General features: G+C 39.2%; 1 protein-coding gene and 1 non-coding gene across 3 annotated transcripts; both read right to left on the bottom strand.

The window, feature by feature from the left end:
• Positions 1-3,294: 3,294 nt before the first annotated feature.
• On the bottom strand, positions 3,295-3,377 carry TRNAL-UAA (transfer RNA leucine (anticodon UAA)). Its single transcript has one exon. It is a non-coding gene; the product is annotated as a tRNA-Leu (tRNA).
• A 7,163-nt stretch (positions 3,378-10,540) lies between these two features.
• Positions 10,541-20,483, bottom strand: STX11 (syntaxin 11). Of its 2 annotated transcripts, XM_007422901.3 has the most exons (3): positions 20,373-20,483; positions 15,244-15,372; positions 10,541-12,906 (listed from the first exon to the last, which is right to left on the bottom strand). In XM_007422901.3, the coding sequence occupies exon 3, from the start codon at positions 12,896-12,898 to the stop codon at positions 12,032-12,034; it is 867 nt and encodes a 288-aa protein (XP_007422963.1). In that variant the 5' UTR covers positions 12,899-12,906; positions 15,244-15,372; positions 20,373-20,483; the 3' UTR covers positions 10,541-12,031. The 2 variants fall into 2 exon arrangements, with proteins under 2 accessions (XP_007422963.1, XP_087997817.1); XM_088141691.1 differs by having other exon boundaries at positions 10,541-15,372.
• Between the last annotated feature and the right edge of the window lie 4,162 nt (positions 20,484-24,645).

Genomic DNA, 24,645 nt, shown 5'->3' with positions numbered 1-24,645 from the left:
TCAGGGGGAAAGGTTTTGCTTGTGTCAAGCCTATTCTCTAAATAAGCATTTCTGAACCTCGGCAACTTTAAGATGTGTGGGCTTCAACTCCCAGAATTCCCCAGCCAGCTGGGGAATTCTGGGAATTGAAGCCCACACATCTTAAAGTTGCCGAGGTTCAGAAACGCTGCTCTAAATAAAAGCAATGTCTTCTCCCAAATAAAGAACACTAGCAGGGCTATACTGACATATGTTGCCCTACAGCAGAAGTATTCACAGGAAAACATTTACAGCCTCCTAAACAATTACATGCATTATTCCAGGGATGAATATACAGAACGGCTCACTAGGATGTAGCCACAGCCAAATTGCAAATGTGAGACTAACCTTCGCATCATAGGGGGAAAAATAAATAAAGGTGATTAAGCGGCAGTGCAGCCAAGAATTCATCTCCTTCATTATCAAATGCCAATTGCTGGATTTGTCTCATGTGCTGTACCTTTTGCTATTCATGATTAAGACTTCATGACTGGCCTCTCCTTCGCAATACAAATTGATTAGATAACCAATGGATGATCGCTGATGCATCATCACACTGATATTTCTGGACTGCATTCTTACTATTTAGATGTCTCCCTGATGCATCATTTTAATTGGCAGACAGTGACCTTATACTACACATGATTATCATAAGGGCCACGTCAAGGCATTTATTACATTATTTTATTTTTTACATTTGTATATGGTCTTCTCATAAGACTCAAGGCAATGTACAAAACAGTAACATCACAATAAAACTCATCAGTCCATGCCATGACCCCTTTGAGAGTCTGGCAAAACCTACAGATCCCTTCTTAGAAAAATATATTTAAATGCATAAAACAAAATACATAAAGATTGTATTACAAAGGAAACCCATTATGCTCAAATACAGTTTTCACATTATGAAAAATAAGTATGTAGTGTGTGTGTGTGTGTGTTATACGTAATGTAACTGCTTCTTTATTAAACCATTAAATCGAGAACAAGACAAACTAAATTTCAGCTAAAGGTTGGTGCAATTTCTTTCCTTCCAAGTTCGCAGACCTGCTGAAATCTATTAAGGTAACCTGGTCTAAAGGCAATCCTGGCCCTGACTGTTATATAAAACTTCACTTTGCTTCATGGATTCTTCAAACGCACACTTTTATATTACCATTTATAATGTAATTATTAATTTGATGTTTCTTTTTGGCCTTTGTCTTACAGAGGGAGAACTTTTGTTTGTTTTTGATTGCTAAGCCCCTCCCCCCTCCATCTTCCTCACTATTTCTCAGTCCTCCACCCGTCTCATGCCTTGCTGAAAAGATTGGAAAGGTGAGGATATAAATACAGTTAGTCCTCAGTTAATGGCAGTAACTGGGAGTGGAATTTCCATCACTAAGTGATGCAGTCATAAAGCACAATATCACGTGACTGCATCACTTAGTGACAGCAATCCCAGCACTCCCGGTTGCTGTCATTAAGCAAGAATTGCAGGTCATTAAGCGAGTCCCAGGGGGCTTGCAAGCAGGCCAGCAGGCAGGTAAGATGCGGTGTGAGGCACAGCACAAGTGCAGAACAGTCAGGCATGGCTGCTGCTGGGTAGGAGAGGGTGCGCGGGTGGCTGGCAAGGCGCAGTGAGAGTGTGGCAGGGCCAGGGGTGGCTCCAGCCAGGCAGGAGAGAGTGCGAGCAACTTACCAAAGTGACTTGCGACCTTCCCTGCCAGTTTCCCCATTGACTTTGCTTGTGGGAAGGTCACAAATGGTTATCATGTAAGTCATAAGTGCAAGCTGGTTGCCAAGCACCCAGATTAAGTTCACGTGACCATGGGGGTGCTGAGACAGCCAGAATTTTGAGGACCGGTTGTAAGTACTACTTGTTCAGAGCCATCATAACTTTGAACAGTTGCTAAACGAATGATAATTAAATACACACACAAACACACAAATATATACATGAAAGCTTCCACCCAGCTGAGGGTGACTCCTAATAACTTCATGGGCACATCCATAAAGGTTTCTTGGCAGAAATATGATCAGGGGTGCTTCTTCTCAGTTTTTTCATAGGGCAGCCCCATGTCCCTGGGATTTCCTGGGACTCCTCATTTGAGAATTAAATATATCATATACCGTAATATTAACAGATTAAAATGGGTTAAACTGGCCCCAGCCCTGCCAGCTTTTCAGAAAGCTTCTAAGATTTCTGGGTCATGGGAGTCAGATGGTTCATTGGAGCCTGTGAGGTGGTTGTTTGATTAGTTTTGCACCAAATTGTCACTGTGGGTTTTTATGCTTATTTGTATTGTCTTTTTTGTATGTCGTCAGCCGCCCAGAGTCACTCTTTTAAGATGGGTGGCCGTAGAAATTGATTAAATAAATAAAGTATTGATTATGTACCACATAACTATACTACATTTTATAACTGTAAATATAATACCTCACGCAATATTAATATAATGATCTGACTAGTAACCAAGTTCCACCCTTGGTTAGCTTTTGCAGATCTGCCAAGATCAACCAGGAGTTCAAAGTAAGGAAAAGCGTTTCCAGCATAAAAGCTTCCAAGGCAGGAGGCCTCTGTTAGAAACATGTGAGCCCTTTTGATGTGGGACGCGGCATAAGGGCCGAGGGGAAGGAAGGGAAAGAGGAATGTCCTCCCCTCCCCACCCCTGTTCTAAATATTCCTATTGTTTGTTTGAATGGAAATCAAAGCCGTCCCCCTTGCACAGTATCTTTCTCCAGATTCTGCGAAACAATCGTCCCTGTTCTGATGCTCTTCAGATGGGGTTAGATTACGGGCAGCTGGGCTTGCCAGGGATGATGGTAGTTGTAGTCCAACCCATCTGAAAGTCACAGAAACAAACAATTCCTTGGCCGCCCTTCCTTCCCCCCCCCCCCGCCCCCCCAGTCGCTTCCTCTTCAAACTGTACAGTATTGACGCTCTGACGCCTCTGACGCTTTGAAGTCGGCAGCTTCTGCATGCCCGTCCGCTGCATTGCACGGAATCCCTCGAACGCGCTTTGCGGTGAGCTCGGCCAGCTGTGTGGGGGCCAGCGGCTTCGTTCATACGTGTGCACCCGAGCCCCGTGAAAAATACACGGTCGCATTTTCGCGCAGCCCCGACCGGCCTTGCTTTCGGGTATCGTTGCAGAGCAGCGGCGCGAAGCGGGAGGCAGAGAAGGGCTCGCTCCGGTCGCGGGTCTGTTCAAAGGCAGAAGCTTCACCGGGTGCCTTCTCCGTCTTTTACCCCGTTTCATCTTTAACTTAGGAAGACCTAGGCAGAAAAAAACCAATTACCAGGAGTGGGGTTCGAACCCACGCGGACATGCGTCCATTGGATCTTAAGTCCAACGCCTTAACCACTCGGCCATCCTGGTACGGTTGTAAGCCCCATCAGCAGGCACTCTTACATAGAGCGAACTACTGGGCCACCGTCTCGTCCTTTTTGCTTAGCTCCGGCCAAGGTACGGCGGTCCCTGCTTGAGTCCAGTGTATGGGCGAGGGGGGAAATTTAACCGCACCCGGCGACTTCTTCCTTCCTTTCTCCCTCCGCCCGCTTTAAGCGTTCTTTAATCGGCGCGCGGGAGGGCGCAGAAACCGAAGAAGTACAACCCGGATTTCAAAGAAGAAAAAAAGCACGCGAGCGGTCGGAAGTGCCTTCCTTCAAGAGGGATCGCAGGCAAGGGTGAAATAGAAAGGTGGATTTGAGCCGATTTCGCAAAAGCAGATTTTAAACCTACAGCCTTTCTTCGTTGACAACAAGTCGTATAACAGTGTTCTGTCACTGGGGAAGGCTGATCTGATTACATGGTCAGTGACGTAGTTAAAATGTTTGGGTTCACACACTGTGTGAAGCCCAGGTTTGTTTTGGAAGATTATGCCATCGCTGGCTGGCTTGGCACAGCGGGCTAACCAGAGTTGGTTTAGTCATGGTTTCAAGGAGCCGTGCCTGGCTGAGTTAAGACCAGCTGAGGTGAGACTAAACACATCCCAGGATGGCATGATAGAATCTGTGAAGCTTTGTTGACTTCTGGAAAAAGTTCCATCCTGAACCTCACCTATTCCACCTTGTCTTCGAGATTCTTACATGAGAGCATGTTTATTCTTCCTCTCCCACCTTTTTAATATAGGCATATTAAAGGCCGTACTGTCGTTTTCTTGCTTGCATTTTTAATACTAATTTTTCTAATGAAGTATACTGCTTTGAGGGTTTAATGCTGGAATGCAATATTAAATATAGATCTAAATAAATATGTGCCAATTTGCAAAAACTACAAGAGGAGAGGGGAAGAGAGGAGAGGAGAGAAAAGTACAAATATGGGCTCTGGGATAGTTGACCAAAACCTCTTGGCCTCCATCCCCATCAGGTCCCTTTCGAAATCAGCCAGGCAGCTGCTTTTGAAAGTGAGGGAGCTTTCAGAATTGGTCTGTAATATCAGGGTTCCTCAACCTTGGCAACTTTAAGACGGGTGGACTTCAACTCCCAGAATTCCCTGGCTGGGGAATTCTGGGAGTTGAAGTCCACCCGTCTTAAAGTTGCCAAGGTTAGGAACCCTGTGTAATATAATACGGCATGAATCTAGTCCTCAGGGGAAAGAAAACCTGTGTTACAGGGTGTGCCAACCTGCCGAGTGAAATAGCTCTTTGCATTCCTCCTGCTTCACCCTGTGTATATGTGCTTCAGGATTAAGATGGCCCCAAGCTTTTCGTGTAAAACACGACAAAACACTCTGCTTGTTTACAGAATAATTTATGTTAAAAAATGATATATATAGCTAGTTTACAGAATAACATGTGTCAAAATAAATTAATAAAGTCCTGTCCCCATCCCAGTTTCACAGTGTGGATGAAAAAGGAAGCAAGTAACACAGGAGAAAGAGAAAGAATTCAAATCCAGTAATGAATTGTGTAAGCAAATTGAATTGTTCCTGTTTAGGCATTACTCAAATGTATTTTGCAACTATTGGTTAAACTCTCCGTCTTTCTCAGATATTTATATACACTGAAATATTATCAGAAGCTCAAATGTTCAGATCTGATTCCTGTTTTTAAAATTCTTGCTCTAAGCCACTGACTTAATTTTTTTTTTTTAAACTACTTGGGAAGTTTTGTATATGGATGAAATATTTTACAGTGTGTGCGAAAATTAGTCACACTGGATGTTTCCTGATGGGAATTTCCTAGACCTGTCAGTCAAAAAGCATTGTTTAACCATTCTCTCTTTTCCTTCTTAAGAAATGTTTTATGGGGAGAAACAGCCAGGAGAGAAGTGGAAAAACAATAGAGAGTTCTAAGAGAAAAACACTATGTTCTGGTATTCTATAAATGAGATGTACCAGTTACATAATGAAATCCCTTACCGGAAGGATCCTTTAACTCTGATTTAATTATTTTGGAATAGCTGATTGGTTGATTGATGGGCAATCAAGTCAGTGTCAACTCTCATCAACTACCTTCTCCAGAATGATCTGTCCCCAACCTGGCCCTTTATATCTCCCAATGGTGCATCCATCTCTGCTGTAATCAAGCCCATCTTCTCCTTCCTTCCACCTTTCCTAGCATGATGGACTTTTCAAGGGAGCTGGGTCTTTGCGTGTCCAAAATACGATAATTTGAACCTACTCATTTATGCCTCAAGTGAGAACTCTGGATCCATTTCTTCTATGATCCATTAATTTGTTATCTTGGCTATCAATGGCATTCTCAAGAATCTCCTCCAGTATCAAAGTGTAAAAGCATTAATATCCTTTTTATCTTGCTTCTTCAGTCTTTTCTTTGTTTCACATCCAGGTCTGCACAATTCTGATCTTTGTAGGTGTCACGGCATCTGAATACCTTTTCCAAGGATTGTCTGTGAAGTCTGATTGATATTATTCAGTCATTGGCTGCATTGTACCTAAGTGCTATTTTTGCTATATCCTTTGTGACTACGAAAGCAATGCTGTTCCTTCTTTGTTTTTCATGTCTTGAGTAGTGAACAGTACGATCTTATGACTGAGTATCCGATTTCAGTCGATTTCAGTTTACTGATGCCTAAGGTGTCAATATGTGACCCATTTTTTTCCCTTACTGTGTTGAACTTTCCCATGTTCATGCTGCTTATGTCCCATGTTCACACTGTAATTCTCTCTTTGCAGCTCTGGTTTCTTTCCTTGCGTGGCAACATTAGCAACTAGATGCCTGGAAGGCTTTAATCTAGCTGCGTCATAAACACTATTAGATCCTCAGCTCTTCCACAGCAGCATGCAGAGTGCCATTTGACCTGACAAGCCCATCACCTGCCACTACATTATCAGTAATTTCATTTATTTATTTATTTATTTATTTATTTATTTATTTATTTATTTAAATTTATTGGCCAGCCAACTTCAATTTTATATTGCCTATCCATGGTGTTTTCTTGGTAAAATATAAAAGTCGTTTACCATTGCCTTCTTCTGCACCGTATGAAATGATGGCTTTGCTGCTGTCACTAAGGTGATCATCCATTTCCACCATCCTCCTGTATCGCTGCTGCCCAATATAGGTGGCTGCTTGCTTTAGCTGGGCAGTTGGGATGACCTTCATGCCTTAGGTGGCCCTGCTAGGAGTATCCACCTAGCATTGGCTGTCCCTTCCAGGAACACCCTCCCACGCCATTACGAGACAACATAATAGGACTTGGGGGTAGAATATAGGAGAGCCACCAATCATGATTTAAGAAACTGTGTGAATAGAAAGAAGATCATGGTATGCACATTTCCGTTAACTGAGAAAGGGACATAGTGAGTCATGCAAACATGCTCATTATATATGAAGTTACTACCTCTAGTTTCAATGTGTTGTTTTATGTTTGTTAAGAATGACTTTGTTTGTTATTAACTACTTTGAACTAACATAAGAACAGTCCTGCTGAATCAGACATTTGGTTTCTTACAGTGACCAACCAGATGCCTTAAGTGAAAGAAATACAAATAATTGAAATGCAAATGTATCTAAACACAATTAGAGCATAATCTGGTAGAAAATCTGATGCAAACATGCATAAAATACATTTTGGAGCTCAATATAATTGTAACCTTCCAGCTTGTAAGCAAGAAGCCACCATTAATTCCAACTTTGCTTCCACATCTGATGTGGACATTGCTAAGCATTCTAATTCTGACTGCAGGCTGTTCTCCCCCTCCCTTCCCCCCAATTATCTGATATAACTTGTGACTTGGCAGTTAGGAAATGGCTTTAAAAACCTCAAAGAGCTTTAAATATCAACAGATGATTTTATGCTACTTTGTATGGTAATGTGACACTTCAAAATTAAATTTACCACAGTTTTAACACTTCTTAGTTCAAGTGACAACAGTCCAAGTCAAATTAATCATGACAGAGAGAGCATGAATGCTTATTAATATGCATTTTAAAAAATGAAAAAAGCAAGTAAGAACTGTTTAGTCTTCCATACATAAACCTATAGCTACAGTCCTGACAGGCCCAGCTCCTGAACTTCATGAAGGTTCATCTTCCAACGGAAATAGCAGGCTGGAGGAAATATTCCCATAGGGATTATCTGTGGGGGAGGGGGAGAGAGAGTAAACTCTCTGCTCTCATTTCCTGCAGCTGCTACTTGAACATTTAAAAAATATGCACACAAATTACACTTTTGCAGTTAACACCACATTTAAAAAATGAGAATACACCTACCCTAAATGTCAACAACTCATTTGACTGTGTAGCACTGGACTCTGTTAAATTTCAGTTTAGAAATCTTAATGGTTAATTTATGTTCCTAAAGATTGCAGTGTTGGACTAGAACTAGAGAGATCGAGGTTCACATTTCCACTAGACAGTGGGACTGACTGGATGGGGTCTATTCACTGTCTCCCACCCTAACCTCCCTCATGAGGTTGTTATCAGGAGGAAGTGGGAGGGAATCATGTGTACTAACTAAATGAGAGAGGTTTGGCAAACTTTTTTTTTTCTGTTAAGGGCAATGTTGTTGCCTGGGCAACATGTTGGGAATTACATCACTTGCTAGTGGTGAGTGAGGCTGAAGCAAGTTCTAGCAGAAACCAGAAAGTCAGGGTCAAAGATTATTGGACCACTTATTTACTTTCTTTCTAACATCCTTTTTTGGTCTCTGATACCTCTTTTTCTATCTTTTTTCTTCTGCATGCAACAGGGTACCAGTTAACTTTTCCTAGAGGTGCAGATTAATCAATTACAAAGAATGTTGGAAACGATGTTGATCCACAAGAAATTAAGTCAAAGGCTGAATGTGACTATAGGGCCCCACATTTTTCAGCCCTGAGTAGAAGAAAGATGGATACAAATGTAACAAAAATATAAATATTATATATGAATCCATCAGTCAACTTCTCATTCAAATTGGAAATTATTTCAGTAAGAAAGGGGCAAAAAAGAAGAAACAAGCTTGGGCAATTGCACAAGTCATTTCAAATCATTTCCCAATTAAAAGTGTCTTAAAGTGCACATCCTTTTTGCTTGTGACACTGTGTGGTCTGCATTGTATAGGTTGACTCTGTGAAGGTTAATAGAGCTATAGTAGTTTTCTCTTAATCAGTCTGAGAATGACACAGATTGATATGGTTGACAGGTAAATTAGATCTAGCCCTTAAGGTAAACAACATGACTTGTGTGGCCTTCAGGTTCCGTGGATAGAGTCCAGGAATAACAAATCACTGTTTATTGTCATTTTTACTGTGGTGATACATTGCATTTCAGAGAAAGTTACAGAGCACATTTGTACAGAATCAGCTAAGAATGGAGACACAACTCTTTATATAAGGAAATTCATGGCAGCATAGACAAGAACAGTAGTGTCTGTAGGGGGGCAGTCAAAAAAATCCAGATGGCAGTGCAATTAAAGCCACACCTCTTTGTATATTTGTGTGACACCAATGTGTCTACAAAACAGGCAGGGGTTTGATTGTGCTGCTGTGACCACTATTGACTTTTTAACCCTCTGCAGATGAGAAACACACTGGTTTACATACAAATGCTGACTGGATTGATACCTAATGCTAAACATCATATGCTTAGTTCTAAGGATCTCGTTTCTTTAATAAACCCTGATTATAACGATTCTTGGCTTACCACAATGTGAACTCTTGTTTGAGAATGACAGTGATTATGTTTGTACAATATGTAAGCCTCTAGCTTCAAACATTGTTCCTGCAAACCAATAATGGTGACTGCTAGACAGATGATATATGGACTCTGAACTTGATTCAAGAGCTGCAGACTGTCTGGGGAGCGAAGTGGGGCTATGTAGCCCTGCCACAACCTACAGAGACTTAGCATGCCATGCAAACACATGATGCCCAGATCCGTTCTATTGGTTTATTGTCCCTCATGGTATTTTCACATCTGATACGGTTGCATGTCTTCACATCTCTTTAGAGAACTATGCAAACTGAGTCCCGTCTTTTACACACATCTTTCTTCCTTGATCAGAGGAAAGCACTTATTCAGTCACAGGGGCAAGGCAGAAGTACAATTCCCATGTCATTCACTTAGTTTATGGAATTTATTTGCCTTAACGTTTATGCAGTTTTGAAATGTGGAACAGGCTAAGACATGTTTATAAGATTTTGTGTCTGCAAGCCAGAATGAAGGAAGTAGTAATATATTTTTTTACCATACCCTCTGAACTTCTGGTATGGTGCAGAACACACATTCAGACAAGACCTGGGTCACTCACCATATTCGCCCACAATATGTTTTGTTTGTAACTTAATCTCTTACACAAACCCAGCCATTTATGATTTATTCTGTAAACCATGACCGAGTAAAACATGTCTTAGCCACTGCATAAATTCATTCAGAATCTCAGAGTGGGTACATACATTATACTAAGTAATGGCTTACCCATGGTTACTGAATGTATCACAAATGGCTCAATTGACACAATATGCAAAACCAAAACCAAACAAACTAGGTCATAGTTTAGCAAGATATGTTAATCAAGTCCCTGTGTTCTAGAATGTGGATAGAGACCTAGTAGATCTCTGAGGGATTTGCACAGATCAGCAAGAATTTCTGACCCATTAACTAACATTATCAGCAGCTATGTAGCCTCTGCAATCTTGTCATCAAAATTGTGCAGTATTGCAGAAATGAATACAAGGTGGAGATAGAGAGAAGTAAATATGCATATGTGGAAGGAGAGATGCGCGTTTCCTTTGACAACATTATTTATTGGTTAGTGGATCTTACGATTCCAGTTAAAAAGGAAACTGGATCCACAAAAGCCTACCCTGCTATTCTTCTAGAGGATTCATAGAATATTGATAGTCTGAAGATATGTGGTTTAGGATGACGGTAATGATCATCATGACAACAAGAAATATTTTGCTCTGAATCTGATTTTTCTCACATGTAAGAGAGAGGAGGACTCTCATTTCTAATGTTCTGCTCATCTATTTAAGAAAAAGTGTAAATGTCAATAACAGAATTCTTTGAAAAGTTCATTTTTTAAAAACAATGGCTATTCATTTAAAAAAGAAGATGCAAATATATAAATGAGAAACCTGTCAATCTTTGGAAAAATATTTTAATTAGTGATCTAATTAACATAAAGTTATAAAATACTGCAACCAGATTTACATTTACGTTACATATTTACATTTATCTAAAGAAACATGATACACCAAAGCCATGAATTTCACACACAAAAGTCTCAGAATTATGAACTGAATCCTATTATTTCCTTTTGAAGCTGGCTTTTCTATAAATAAATGATGGGAGTTTCAGCTTCTTCTGCTCAGACCATCCTCAAAAAATAGGCAGATAAACTGTGATTAAAACAAAACTTAAGCATGGAAGACCTATTGCTTTGGAGGTTTCTTCTCAGCTTAACAGATTGGTTTTTTCCAATCTCCCCTAGTCCCTAGCCAATATAGAGCTGAAAGCAAGCATTTTGCTCCTGCAGACATAGACTGCCAAAATTCAAGCAAATGCAAAAGAACGGCCCAAATCCCATCTGCTTTAGGGATCTGCTGGGGCCACAAAAGGGATGCTGGCAGGTTGCAGGCAGTCTTTAGGCTGCACATTTTGCATGCCTGCACAAGATGCAGCCAAACAAGTTCATGATGTCTGATTTTTGACCCCCCCTACTTGTCATTCGTGCAAGACTTCCAGACTGCTGTCAATCAATCAATCAATTTTATTTCGGTCATAGACCAGCATAACTTCCAGACTGCTATTAGCTCCAGTGATACAAATCTCCAGCCTAATTTTTGTATATTGCGTGAATGAGGTCTTCTCGTCCTCATATGTGGGGCTGTTGGGGCTATTACTTTGGTTTCATTATCAACAAGTTTCTCCCTGACAATCTAAACTATGAGGCAGAAAGCAAGGATTTTCTTCATATAGTAACTAGAATAAATATTTTTCTCATTTAATTTTATAATAGAGCATTTTAGAAATGTATTCTATTTAGACTTACAGGAAATTTTACAGCAAAATTCTAGAGTCAGCTATGCTTGCCAGATCTCTAAACTGCATTATCCATGTAATACAGTTAGTTATATTTATAATTAGGGTTTGTAATTTCTTCCATTTTTCTTTTCTCCAAGAAAAAAAATTGGCAATAGCAATTGCTCCCTTAAAAATCCATAGGATGTATTTATTTGGGAATAATTTATTACCCACCTCATCAAAATTTTCTAAGACTTTTCATAGGTTCTGGTATGCCTTTCATTTTGGTAGCAATGTAGGAGACGTTAATCTTGTTTTTTATTACATGAGTTGAAATATATGAATGGCCAGGAACTTGTGTCCCTTTAGATGTTTCCAGACTCCAATTCCAATCCACCAGCATGGCCAATTATCAGAGAAGATGTAGTCCACCAACATCTGGGGAGTCACAGGTTCCCAACTTACAGTACTCCCATACTGCTAATATCCTTTGGCTTTCATTACTTGCTGAGAAACATACACACAACTAATGAATGACAAATATGGTAACAATAAAGAGATGAGCACAAATTGTAAGCATTCCCATAACATTGATTGAGTGGTTTCAAGAGGGTGGTTAGCCTTTAAGGCATGATAAGCAGCAGCAAAGGATTGTTCGGCAAGGATGTTTCCTCCGATATTCCAGTGCTTTCCTCACTTGATCTTTAGCTTCCCCAACATATTCTTGGACATTTTGCATGTTGAACTCAATAACATCAAATGTGTCAGCCTGCTGTTCCACCAGCAGTGCCACCTGTAGGAAGAGTTCATGGACCTCTCTGATTCGAGATTCAAGCTTCATCAACTCTTTGTGCCGGGTCTCTATCTCATTCAAGGCCGAGCGAGCTCCTTTTGCATCAGACAGTAAGTTCTCAGAGAAAACGTCCCATCTGCCTTGCTCGATTATGTCTTCTATCTGGTTTCCAGGCACATCCTTGCCCATGATTTCCAGCTGCCGCTGAATTCTAATCTTGCAATTTTCCCGCTCTTTCATCTCAGTCTCATTGTAATCAAACATGGCTTCCTGGAAAGCATGCATTAGATCAACATAGTGGTCCTTGCACACACGGGTTACAATTGCATTTTCACCATATTTTGTTTCTGCATCTTCACTGATATCTCTCAAAACCTGAAGTTTTCTGTGGATCTCTTCCCCACGGGCCTTAATATCTTTTGCTATGGTGTTTGTATCTCGCTTTATGCTACTGAAACGACGCATTGATGTCAGGAAGCGAGAGTTTTGTTTGCCCAAGCGTCTAACATCCTCTTTCAGGCGGTGATTGCTTGTTCGTATCTCTTGAATGTTTTTGTAAAGATTTGCTACAGCATAATCAGTTTCAAAAAGAAGCGTTTCATGAGGTCTTTGTAATTCGTCCTCAGCATCTCCAGTATGTTGATTATACAGCTTAGATAGTTCATAAAGTTCAAAGAGTCTGTCTCTCATTTTTGTCCCTAGGAAGAAAAAAGCAAGTAAGTCAGATAGCAGAGATGAAGACAGATTTCTTTTAATTATCATATATGAAATGAAGTTTGATACTCCACATATTTCCATAGGGCAGAGCATAATACCTTTCTGATTAATTACTGAATGTCATGAATCCCTTTGTCCTGTTTATAACTCAGGATACTTATATATCCCCTTTGTAGAAGTAGGAAATATTTAAATCAACTATTCCCATCCTGAGGCCTTCCAAGTACACACTGAACTCTAGATATTCTTATCCAGCAAGTCCCTTCACAGATATATGTAGAGGATACTAGGCTGAGTATCCTCTACATATTCAGACAGTAGTGCTATTTCAAATACTATTTTTTCATACTACTGCTATTCAAATGGAAACCAAAACTGATGTGTTGATTAGTATTGAAACACAGAGGTTTTCCGTACATTAATTCTGTACATAAGCAGAATTTCCAATACGATTGTAGTTTAAAGCAAAAACCTGGGGAAAATCTTATTGACATTACAGTTGTTTTAAGAAGATTCTCCAGGAGGTATTTTTTGCTATTTGTACACGTTCAGCTCTAACTACTTCAAAAGAACTTGTCACATAAACTTGTCTACTTACTGTTTTTATGTCTAGTTTTGAAACAGAAGTTAAATATTTAAGGTATTACTCCTTACTTATCATCCAAGGCCTTCCACTACTTCATTTATCCATTAATCTTTTATTCATCTGGAGATTTTAGGGTGATTACAGCTCTGAAAGGTAGGCTAGGCTGAGACAATAGTGAATGGATCAGTTTAAAAGCTGGGCTGGACTTCAGGTTCCCTCTTACCTTAGCACCACATTCAGTCCACTACAGTAGACTGCTTCTCTTGAACACCAAGTGGCTGCTGGAAAATAAATACTTCCATGTGGTCAGAGTTTGAGTTTAAAAGGGTAATAGCTACAAGCTCCAACCTCCCAGACATGAATCCATGACCCAGAATTAATTTATTAAGAGGCCACTTCACTAACACAAAATAAGCTAATGCTTTACTGCAGGGGTCCCCAAACTCTTCAGCTCACTGAGTTTCAGGTTGTTCATTGACACCCATGCTATTTTAAGTAATAGTACTAAGAACGATGATGATGATGATAACAATGACCTTGGATAGTCCCATCCACCATTGGGGGTCAATACTGACCACTTTGGGGAACTCTGCTTTACTGGGATTGTTATGTTGGTCAATCAGTCAAACATCATCCATTAAGGGGAGTGGAGGAATCAAAATGCCAGAGATGCAAATATCTTTCATTAACCATTCAAATATTATTAGCTGAACAGATACTTGACTAGAGTAAATTATTCCATGAAACCATCATACTGACTAAGCTTGAAAGATTTATCTGCTGCTGCGCTGCAGCACGAATCCCTACTTAGCATGACTTTCCCTAAAAAGACATAGCTTTTTAACAATATTACATACTATTTTTTATTTCCTTTTTTAATGCTTGATAACTAGAAACCAGATGCAGCAATGTAAATTAACTGCATTTATAGACTCCTTATTATACATTGTAATATACTATAGCTAATAAATTCACTATTTCACAATAAAATTTTATTAATTAGACTAAGTCTCAAATCTACTTTTTTCAGTAAAATGACTGTTTTAAAAATGTTTGTCCAATGTTTGGCTTTTCAGTGATCATCCTTTCTTTAACCAACCAAATACCCACTGCTAATGTTTCATACTCTCCTATTCAGAACAGAGAAAGTAAGTTTAAAGTAAAACCCTGTAATAAACAACAATAGCAGGGTGGAATTCTAGATTCATGAACATAGAGTCCAAGACGATCTAGGTATCTACACATAAACTCTAAGGTTACACCAAGTTGAGAGTGATGCTTCCATGCTTTCCAGTCAAACTGCATTCCTAACTCTTACCACATTTTTAATGCTACCTCTACATTTGACACAATACTCAAGAAACCTCTGTCCTTCCACTCAATATTCACAGCACAACATATTTCTTATTCTGTTTCATTCTGTTCCAGGAAACATAATTCACTTTCTTGCTTGGTGTATTCCTCCATTCTATTTCTCTTTAGTAAAATCTGAGCCCCTCCATCAAAATAACAATTCATAGAATCACCATGACAAATTAACAGTGCAAGTCTGGAAGGGAGAAGAAATAGAACTATATGACTGATTTACAAGCATTCCTTTCTTACAAGAAAATAGGATACAGATATAAAAATATTGACCAAACAAGAATCATCATGTGTGCACTGCTTTGAAAATAATCGTTGTTGCAGTAACAAGCGGGAAAGTTGGCATTAAAAGGCATTACAAATATACCTGCACTGGTCAGACCTCACTTCAAGTACTATATACAGTTCTGGACACCACCATTTAAGAGGATTTGGACAAACTGGAACGGGTTCAGAGAAGGGCAACCAGGATGATCCAGGAACTAGTAACTAAAACCTGTGAAAAGAGAATGAAAGCATTCACAATGTTTAGCCTTGAAGCTGAGGAGGATATGACAGTACATTTTAAATACCTGAAGGCATGCCATACAGAATAAGGGAAAGCCATGCTCCCTAGCATTCCAGATTGCAAGGCAGACAATCAGATTTAAATTACAGGAAGCAGATTCCAACAAAACATTAGCAAAGCTTCCCTAACATAAGAGCAATTTAAAGCTGGACCCAGAGACACAGTGGGTTCCTTTCATTGGATGTGTTCAAAAGGAGGCCAGACAATTATCTGTCAGGAATGCTACAGTATTTGGATTCCAGCACTCTTTGGAGCAGGCTCTTCTAGAATCCATTGTCACGTCCTCCTAACTGTGGTACAAAGACATCGCACTAACCCCTCTTAGAGGATGCGTCCTTGTGATATTGCCTGTATCTCATTCCTAGCCTCTGTAGAGGCAGCTTACGTTGGTCTGTAGCCGTAGTTTCTCAGTAGCCTTCGTTCTTCTTGCCAGATAATCAATGAGCACTTTGCTGACAGTGTGATCAATCATTTCATCAGGGCTTATGCTACCCTATTTAAATTATATCTAGGCAAAACAAAAAAGAGGAATCTATTGCTAATAAAGGAAGTGTGAAAAAACAGGTTATCTGCTTAACTGATTGTGCTTATATTTTGTATCTAGTGCCAAAGGTCATTACTTATTCCTTTCAATATCTCTTTAAACTCATACATTACTAGAGTAATGCAAGTCATAAGACACAATTTGTAATTTTCCATGTTAACCACTAGTCATCTTGTAACAGCTAAGAAGCAAAATATGTAGGTAAGATGACTAAGCACTGAGAATGCAATATATTCTACATTCAATTACAGTACCTGTATCACCTGGTCACTTGGTACATCATCCTTATAAGGCATATACTATCAAGTGACACTAAGCCTTGTGATTTTCATGCTCACAAGTGCTAGTTACATATGTAATAAAGTTGATTACATGAATACTAACGTGACATCTCTAATTACTGATCACAAATTCCCAACATATCTCAGATTCTTTTTTTTTAATCCTATACATTTTCCATGATGTATATCTATGCATATTCATGCCTAGGCATACAAAATGCTAAAATGCAAATTTGAAATTTGAAATAAGCAAGAAATGAATGCAGAATTTAAAATAGCATTCCAAATAACAAAACAATTTATGGCTAGTTCTGACCTAATTCTTTTCTCCATACATTCTGAGACCTTCCCTAGAAATCTTAAAACTAGGTAGAATTTGGAAGAAAGCTCCATTACCTTAGACTAGATTGTTTTTAATATGTTAAAATTAATTAAAATAAATTAGAAAATTAATTAATAAATTAAACCTATTAATAACTAAATTATTAAACAACTTTGTTAAGTTACTGTTCATGAAGAAAATATGTTGCATGGTAATTGCTTCTCAAATTACTATCAGCAGTGTCTTCTTCTTCCATATTCAGAAATAAGAGTCACTGAGTTCAATGAGGCTTAATCCCTAGCAAATTGGTAGTCATATAAAATTAAAATTAGTAGCATTTCCAGCTTTAATCTCAGTGAGGCCCACCACATAAGAATAATTGGTAAACATGCTGCCTCACACTAGGTTTCACAAAAACTCTTCAGATTGTGTTCCTGTTCATATTTTTATTTAATTTCAGTAAGAGTAACACTATTTTTCAATTGCATTTGCCTTAACTAAGGCACAGACAGGTATAACTGTAACTTGTCTCCATCTTTGACAAGGATGAACTTGTAGGGACTCCATCAAGTGGCAAACTGTGTAACTCTGAGTAGAGCCTACTAGCCTACTGCATTTCTGGGATCCTTCACCTCCTACCCCAAATCTCCCTTTTGCAGACAGAGCTTTGAATCCAAACAAATGTCTTTGAAGCCTTGTGCTCTCTCATTTAAGGGTGTTTTGTAACTGCAGCCTTGAAATTCTTCAAAGGCAATCAAAAGATTGCTGTAATCTCCATCTCTGCTAGGAACATAGATTTGTCCTTGTCAGATCAAGTGGACATCTTTTGTTTAGCAAAGCCCCAAGAGGCAAATGTTACTGAACATTTTAGAGTCAGAAATAATGGTGTGAAAAGATCCATAAAAAGGGCCTAAGAACATTATTTTACTTTTCATAAAATAAACAAGGAACCACTCTATTTGGTAAAAACGCAAAATGGGGGAATGCTAACAAAGTGAGAATAAACTGAAAACATTGATAAAATACTATTGAAGTACTATTTTATTCTGAATTCAATTCTTAGAATATTTGTATTTTAACATGAAAGCCACTGGTGCAGCTCAAGAATTCTGCACAGACTTACTGCGTAGAAGGAGAAGGGGTGTTAGACAACCATGTTACAATTCTTAGGCTATGCAGCATGCAACTAACATTTCTATTTCCTCCACTTTCATTCCATATTTTATAACTGCTTCCTGACATACTAGAGCAAAGTACCGTACCTTATTTTAAAAATACATACTCTTGAGGATGTGCAAGTCTGCATCGCATTTTAATCCAAGTTCAAGCATAGTACCATTGTGACTACTGGAATTTACTTCTGCTGCTCTAATGCTAAAACATTTATTTGGGAATCAGCACTGTTTTGTTGTAGAAAAAAAAATTATATATCCTTAAAGTAAAAACAAAATTAGTATCTGTAACTGTATGCCTGCTGGACTAGTTGTCCCTTAGCTATAAAATGGTTTTAAAAATGAGAAGTTAAAAATTATGCTGCCTTGAAGAATTTTACTGCTGAGGATTGTGAACATGTCTGTATCAGTCCTAACACCACAGTGTTTGGTCCTAACAGCAGTATCAACGGAAGTCGCAGATTTACACATCTAAACTCACTTATCTCATACCAATATATACCTCTGTTGGCACTCTTTCTCATCCTTATTCACCTGTGCCGATTGGCTTCACAAATTTACTTCCTTTTCTTTTTACATCTTCATATCACATCTTTCCCACTGAGCTGCTAGATGTCCTTTGGGCCTTCTTATATTACCCCCACGCACAGATCCAGCCCTGTACCTCTTCTCAGTCCCACATACACTCCTTGTCTGGAGCGTTTCTTTTCAAGCTGGAGGTAACTAGGGCTACAGTATTCTAGCCTGGCATCTTTCAGTGATGCTTATGAGACATACTTCATCTTTTGAAAAACCCTGAGCCTCGGAGTACTCTTATCCCTGGTTTGAAAAATACTGTGCTAAAAAGTCAAAGATGAAGTGCATGCAGAAAATAGACCCAGAACTCTAAGAGGCAAATAAGTAATAAGTTTAGAGTCTAAACTTTAGACCGAAAGCAGATCTATGTTAAAACTGCAGCTTAAAACACAGTCCTTAAATTTCACCTTAAAGAATAACCTTGTTGAAGAAATCCATTTTAAATAAACATACACAGGATTAAACCTTTAAAGATTTTAAATAACAATCTAAATCCAAGTGACTTTGTTTACAAGATAAGCTAGTCTTCTCCAACCAGATACCCTCTAAATGTACTAGGATACGAATGTCCAGAAAACCAAGCCAGCAACATGCTAACTGGGGATTATGGAAGGAGCTGTCTGACATATCTAGTGGGTACCAGATAAGGCAAGCTGAAAAAGTTCCACTTAGCTATTAAGCTCATGACAATAAAGGAACAAATTCCATTTTGAAACAATTTGGAAAAAGGCAGAAACATTTTCTTAGAATACAGTTTCATGTCCAAATGATATTAATTTCATTGTGTGTAAAAGGGTGAATTAAGGAACACAACAACAATATACTGATATACACAGTTCAAACGCATAGCCAGTGGTGAATGTGGATGATAGTTTTTGTATGTGTTGTACTGTGTGTTTCCTTTAGTGTTACAAAGGATTTTTGAACTCTGGTATGTTTTCTTGTTAATTACCAGAAACCACAAGGAGAAGCTTTGAAAGTAACCAGCTAAGAAAAAGAAATTTAATCTCATTGAAAGCCTGAGTTTAAAATATTTATTGAAAAGATGTCCAGTGCAATTTCTTATTTCATGGGTAATCTGTGAATACATAAACTGTTTCGGAATGAAGATTCTTATACAAATGACTTTTTAAAAATAGCCAGAAAGTGAAAGGATTTTTCTTATAATTAACTTTCACAACAGAATTGAGTTATTCTATTAAGTACTGTTCACTCTACATGCAAATCTATCAACTTCAAAAATCATGGGTGCTCAGGCCATTATCTAATACAGAAATTAAGCAGTCTACCAAAATTCTGTAGAACACAAGAAAGAGCCACTTTAGGTTCAATCTATTCCCAAAGGAGGAGATCAGATGTAGAATCACCTTCATGACTAGTAGCCACAGATAGCCCTATTTTTCCATGAATTTGTATCATGCCATTTAAAGCCCTCTAGCTAATAGCCATCTGCTGCATCTGGTAGCAGATTCTACAGCTGACCTATATGTATTTCATGTGCAGTACTTCCTCTTATTTGTTTTCAGTCTCTCATGATCATCCTGGATGATTTCTGTTACTCAGTTCCAAGCAAAACTGTACATATCTCTGCAGTGCCCCACTTCCATCTCTGCCTCTTTGCTAAGCCCCAAAACCACAAACATTGTGGTTGTCATTTCCTCCTAAGAGAGTTTTTCTGCCTCTTGACAGATTTTGGCAGCCCTTTCTTCTCCAGCTTTTCTGAGGCACGCTGACCTAAACTGTACACACTTCCTCTACTTCTCCACCATTCTCCTGAGAAAGCAGGGCTCAGACTGGTGCTGCCTCAGTGCACTGAACTCCAGAGGAAAAAACCTGTGGCTCAAAACTTTATCAAACTAAGCAGGTGGTGCATAGATACAAAATAGCCTCCCAGTGAAGGTGATAAAACTCATGACTGTCATGGTTTGGGACCATGCACTAGAGACCCCTTCAAGCAGAGGACATCTTGAAACGCCCACCCCTATCTCCCACTGCCCCCGTCTAGGACACCAACCCCTCAGTCAAACTCTTACCGCCTGCGCCGGGAAGAGAGCAATCGCGCTCCCGCCGCGTCGCTGTCCAGTCAAGAATACGCTGCCTCGTGGAAGAAGCACCTGTCAAACCTCTCGGTCCCGGGAGTTTCCCCGCGGCGCGCCTTATCCCCGCCCCTGGCCCCGCCTGCGCGCAGCTCATTGGCCGCCTGAGTTCCTTTCTGGAGCTGCGTCAGGGATGAGCGATGCTCCGGCACGTCAGGGCTGATGAGTCCTCGTCTTGTGAAGGGCGCGCGGGTGGGAGCTGCCCGGAAAGGCGGCAGCGGTGCCCGGGTCGCTGCGGCGCGGCAGGTGCTGGGCTCCCCACGTCGGTGATCTGCGGGAATTCTTGGCAGGCTTACCTGAGGCATCATCGCAGCAGAGGCGGGATCTGAACCCTTGGTAATACAAGTAGTCTAATTGCATCAAGGCAATTAGACCACTTGTATTTCCCACTCCTCTCCCCCTCACCCCCCATCCACCCAATTTCGTTTTCAAAAAGTTGGGCAAAATTACTGTACTTCAGATTACCCGCGAAGAATATAGGAAAGATGGACGCAAAACGTAAAGGCTATTCCAGTTATCTTTTTTACTCGTGGGTGTTTTAGTTCATGTGATAACATTCTTGTGCTGCAGAGGCTCCCTCGGGGGCAGAAGTTATTCCACGTGTTTATTTCATTTTGGGAGACTCTTTGGGTTTGTTAGATGTTCGTGTTGTTTGGAAACAAAAATCTGAACATTAAAAGGAGGGCAAGAGAAATGAATATTGTGCCATTTTATCATAATACACACACACACATCCCAGCCCTATGATGTTGATGGAATTATCTGCCCATTATCCAACCCTCTGAAAAACTCATCTCTGTTGATACGAACAAGCATTCTATAGTATTGCTGGGAACCTCAAAAGGACTGTTTAGAAATCAGAACTGTATATACTAGTTTCCATTTTAATTTCCCATTTCTCCCTATTGTTAAATAAGCATACTTCAGTGTTAATAATTTAGCTGTACATCACAGCATGAATATATATGGAGGAATAATTTTTATTAATATGTGGGAGTAGTTATATTTTTAACATGTTCATGTCTACTTTTCTTCCGTTTCTTTTTTTGCTTCTTTCTTCTTGCATGTAAAATAACATTTTATAAATGTTGCTATAAATGTTAGAAAATAACTTTATATAAATGGTGTGGGCTATTTAAGGAATTTGGTCATCATAAATATGTATAACCATATGCACATTTTAAAAAGCAATATTTTCCTTATTAATGGAAAGGAAGCATTAATACAAACAAAAAGTTTAAAAGTTCAGGGAACTGGGGATGAGGAACACTGCTGCTTATGAAAGGTTTAAGGTTTTTTATTTGGCATGAAAGTCAAGATGGGGGATGTCACACAGATGACACATGAAAACCAGACAGAGCTTAATCTATTTTTTGACCACACCCTGCTGGCATCCCTGTAACTTCCTATGATCTTGTAATTCTAATTTTTATTCTTTTTTTTCTTCTTTCTTTTTTTTGCCAATAACCATTTATAAACATGAAATGCATATAATATGCTTTCAGAGACATGTTTCCAGAGCTGCTAATCACAAGACAGCATGCAGCTTCTCTGACTTTAGGCTTAGTAGAAGTAAAGGTGAAAGAAAGTGTTGTGTATATGGCCTGTAAAATTACAAAAGAGGTAGGATGAAGTAAGCTAGTTTAAAGTAGATTCTGTTGTTCTTTTCTCCTCAAACTCTGTAAGAAAACATAATACATTCAAAAAAGAAGGCTATCTCAGGACTAAGACATTTATATTGCTGTTGTTGCCTTAAGCAAGGTTAAATTTTGCTCTTCCTGTAATACACATCCTTACTTCCTAACATATATTGAGTAGTACCATAGCAGTTCATGAAATGATCAAAAATTTATTGGCATATATTATTTTTCTGATAAACTGTTACATTTTTCCACTGAATAATATGTGTTGACCTTTTAAAATACTCCCCTCTGAGCTATGCATGCTTATGCAAATAGATGTCTTATTTGGCCTAGTTATTTCCCAATCAGCTTACAGTTCTATGTACATTTACTCAGAGTTCATCTTCACTAACAAAGTGGGAGATTTCTGAGTAAATATACCAAGACTGCTTGTGCATGTGAAGGGATCAGACTATCAGTTTTAGAATCATCATAACTTTTTATTCTGCTAAAGTAGTTAGGGATCTTTCCAGATGTCATTTTCTTGTTCATATTTAAGAGTCTGTGAATTTTATTTTCAAAGTTAACACAACTTGGCAGTTCTGGGAAGTGTAAGTTTTCTTTCTTTTGGTGGAGGTGAAATTATTCATTTCCTGCAAATGGTATAATAACTGGTCTGTGCTACCCCTTTGACTTTGGCCTAGAACGGGACTTCCCTTTTCCTGTAATTCTGCAGTTTTTGAAAAAGCAGTACAAGGTACCCTTTACAGTTTATAGGCTGAAAACTTTGCTCATGTTGGGTTTCCCCTCTGCAGACGTTTATCCTTACACTGAGTTATATAATCCTTCTTTGAAATATCCTGATGGCAGAAAAATTCTAACAAATACATTCCAGGCTTGCACCAGAAACTCAAGAAAACCCACAGTTCTAATTTAGGAAAATTGGCTTTGCATTTGAAAAAAAATGCAAAAAAGAAAGCATAGTTGGAATTAGGTATTAAAAAAGATAAATGCTATGTTAAAACAGGAAACATGCAGAAATTAAAGACAGGATTGTGAAAAAAATAAATAAGTGGCAGAGCAGTTCCTTCTATAAAGGAAGGACATAAATGCAAATATGGCAAATGTCTAGGCCAGGATAATGTGGGCTTGGACAGGCAAGAATAATCATGGCTTGTTGGTATTTCAGGAGTTGAGTGAGACTGAAAGCTCTGCCCTCAGAAAGTTTGATACTTGATTTGATCTTAAAGAGTGGGTTCATACGTCATGCTAAACCATGAGTTCCATAATAACTGGTTAAGTGTGTTCAACATTCTAATCATAAACTAGGATTTTCAGACAACAGTGGCTAGATTTACATGACATACTAAGCAAGCGCAAGCTTGTAATAGACCTTAAAATTATAGAACTGGAGTCCTGCTGGAACAGCTTCCAGCCTGTTTCTTAGAAGAAACAGGTTTTAAGCCTTCAAGGGGAAGAAAAAGAGACAGTGTGGAACAGGAGACAGGATGATGGATGACAGGCTCACCTAATGCAGGCACAAACTAGGCTATCATTCCACAGAGACTTGGATGAACACAGCAAGGAACTATATTTTTATTGCAATTCTGGAACAGCAGCTTAACAGGAAGTTGGCTGTCTCTATTGACTAGGCAGAAAATGCTACTGAGTTCTGCTTCAAAGCCTGTGTGCTCCAGTGCTCCCCGCTTCTTCTGCAGAGACTTACCCTCACAGGGGAAGGCTGAGGAAAAGAGCACATACATTTAATCTGTAGAAGGCATTTGCAATATTACATTCTTTATATTCCGGATCCATTTGCAAACCATTCCCTCCTGCTAGCCCAGATTCTCCTGCCCTGATAATGGGTCCCTGAAAAACAGAGAGGATGCATCTGTGCCACATAAGAAAATAAGAAAGGTTGTGATAGTGGGCACTCAATACTATGAGATGCCAAATAAATATGTACCAACTGGACCCATCAGTTTATGAAATGTGCAGTATGTCAGGAGCAAGGATCAAGGATGTCACCTAAGATGCCAGGAGACTATGAGTTCTAGTCCTGCCTTAGGTATGAAAACCGGCTGGGTGACTTTGGGCCAGTCACCCTCTCTCAGCCCAACTCACCTCTCAACTCACAGAGTTGTTGTTGTGGGGAAAATAGGAGGAAGAAGTATTAGCTATGTTCACTGCCATGGGTTATTTATAAAAATAATAAAGGAGGGATAAAAAATACTGTAATAATAAAAAAAGATTTATCCCTTCCTGCTAATCCATGTGGGGACAAATGATATGGAAAGAATAATTACCATTTTATCATTATGTATTTGGAAGATCTAGGAAGGAAGTTCAAGCATCAAGGGCTCAGATGGTCTTCCCATTCATTCAGTCCTAGAAGAGAACTAGAAAGGGAAAGAAGAATATCACAAGTGTATGACTGGAAAGGCAGATGGTATAAATGAGAATTATATGGTATCTGAGACTATGGTTTGAGTTAAATGGATGAAGGACTCCTGGGTGGGATGAGTTGCATCTCAGAAGGACTGATAAAAATGTGTTTCACTGAAATGCGCTGAGCTTGATTACTTCAT

This window comes from Python bivittatus, unplaced genomic scaffold (assembly GCF_059951505.1).
Source record: "Python bivittatus isolate LINGU-HERP-01145 unplaced genomic scaffold, Pbiv_v1 ctg000020_np1212, whole genome shotgun sequence".
Taxonomy (NCBI): Eukaryota; Metazoa; Chordata; class Lepidosauria; order Squamata; family Pythonidae; genus Python; species Python bivittatus.
Note: the sequence above shows the minus strand (reverse complement) of the source record. Positions and strands in the feature narration are given on the sequence as shown.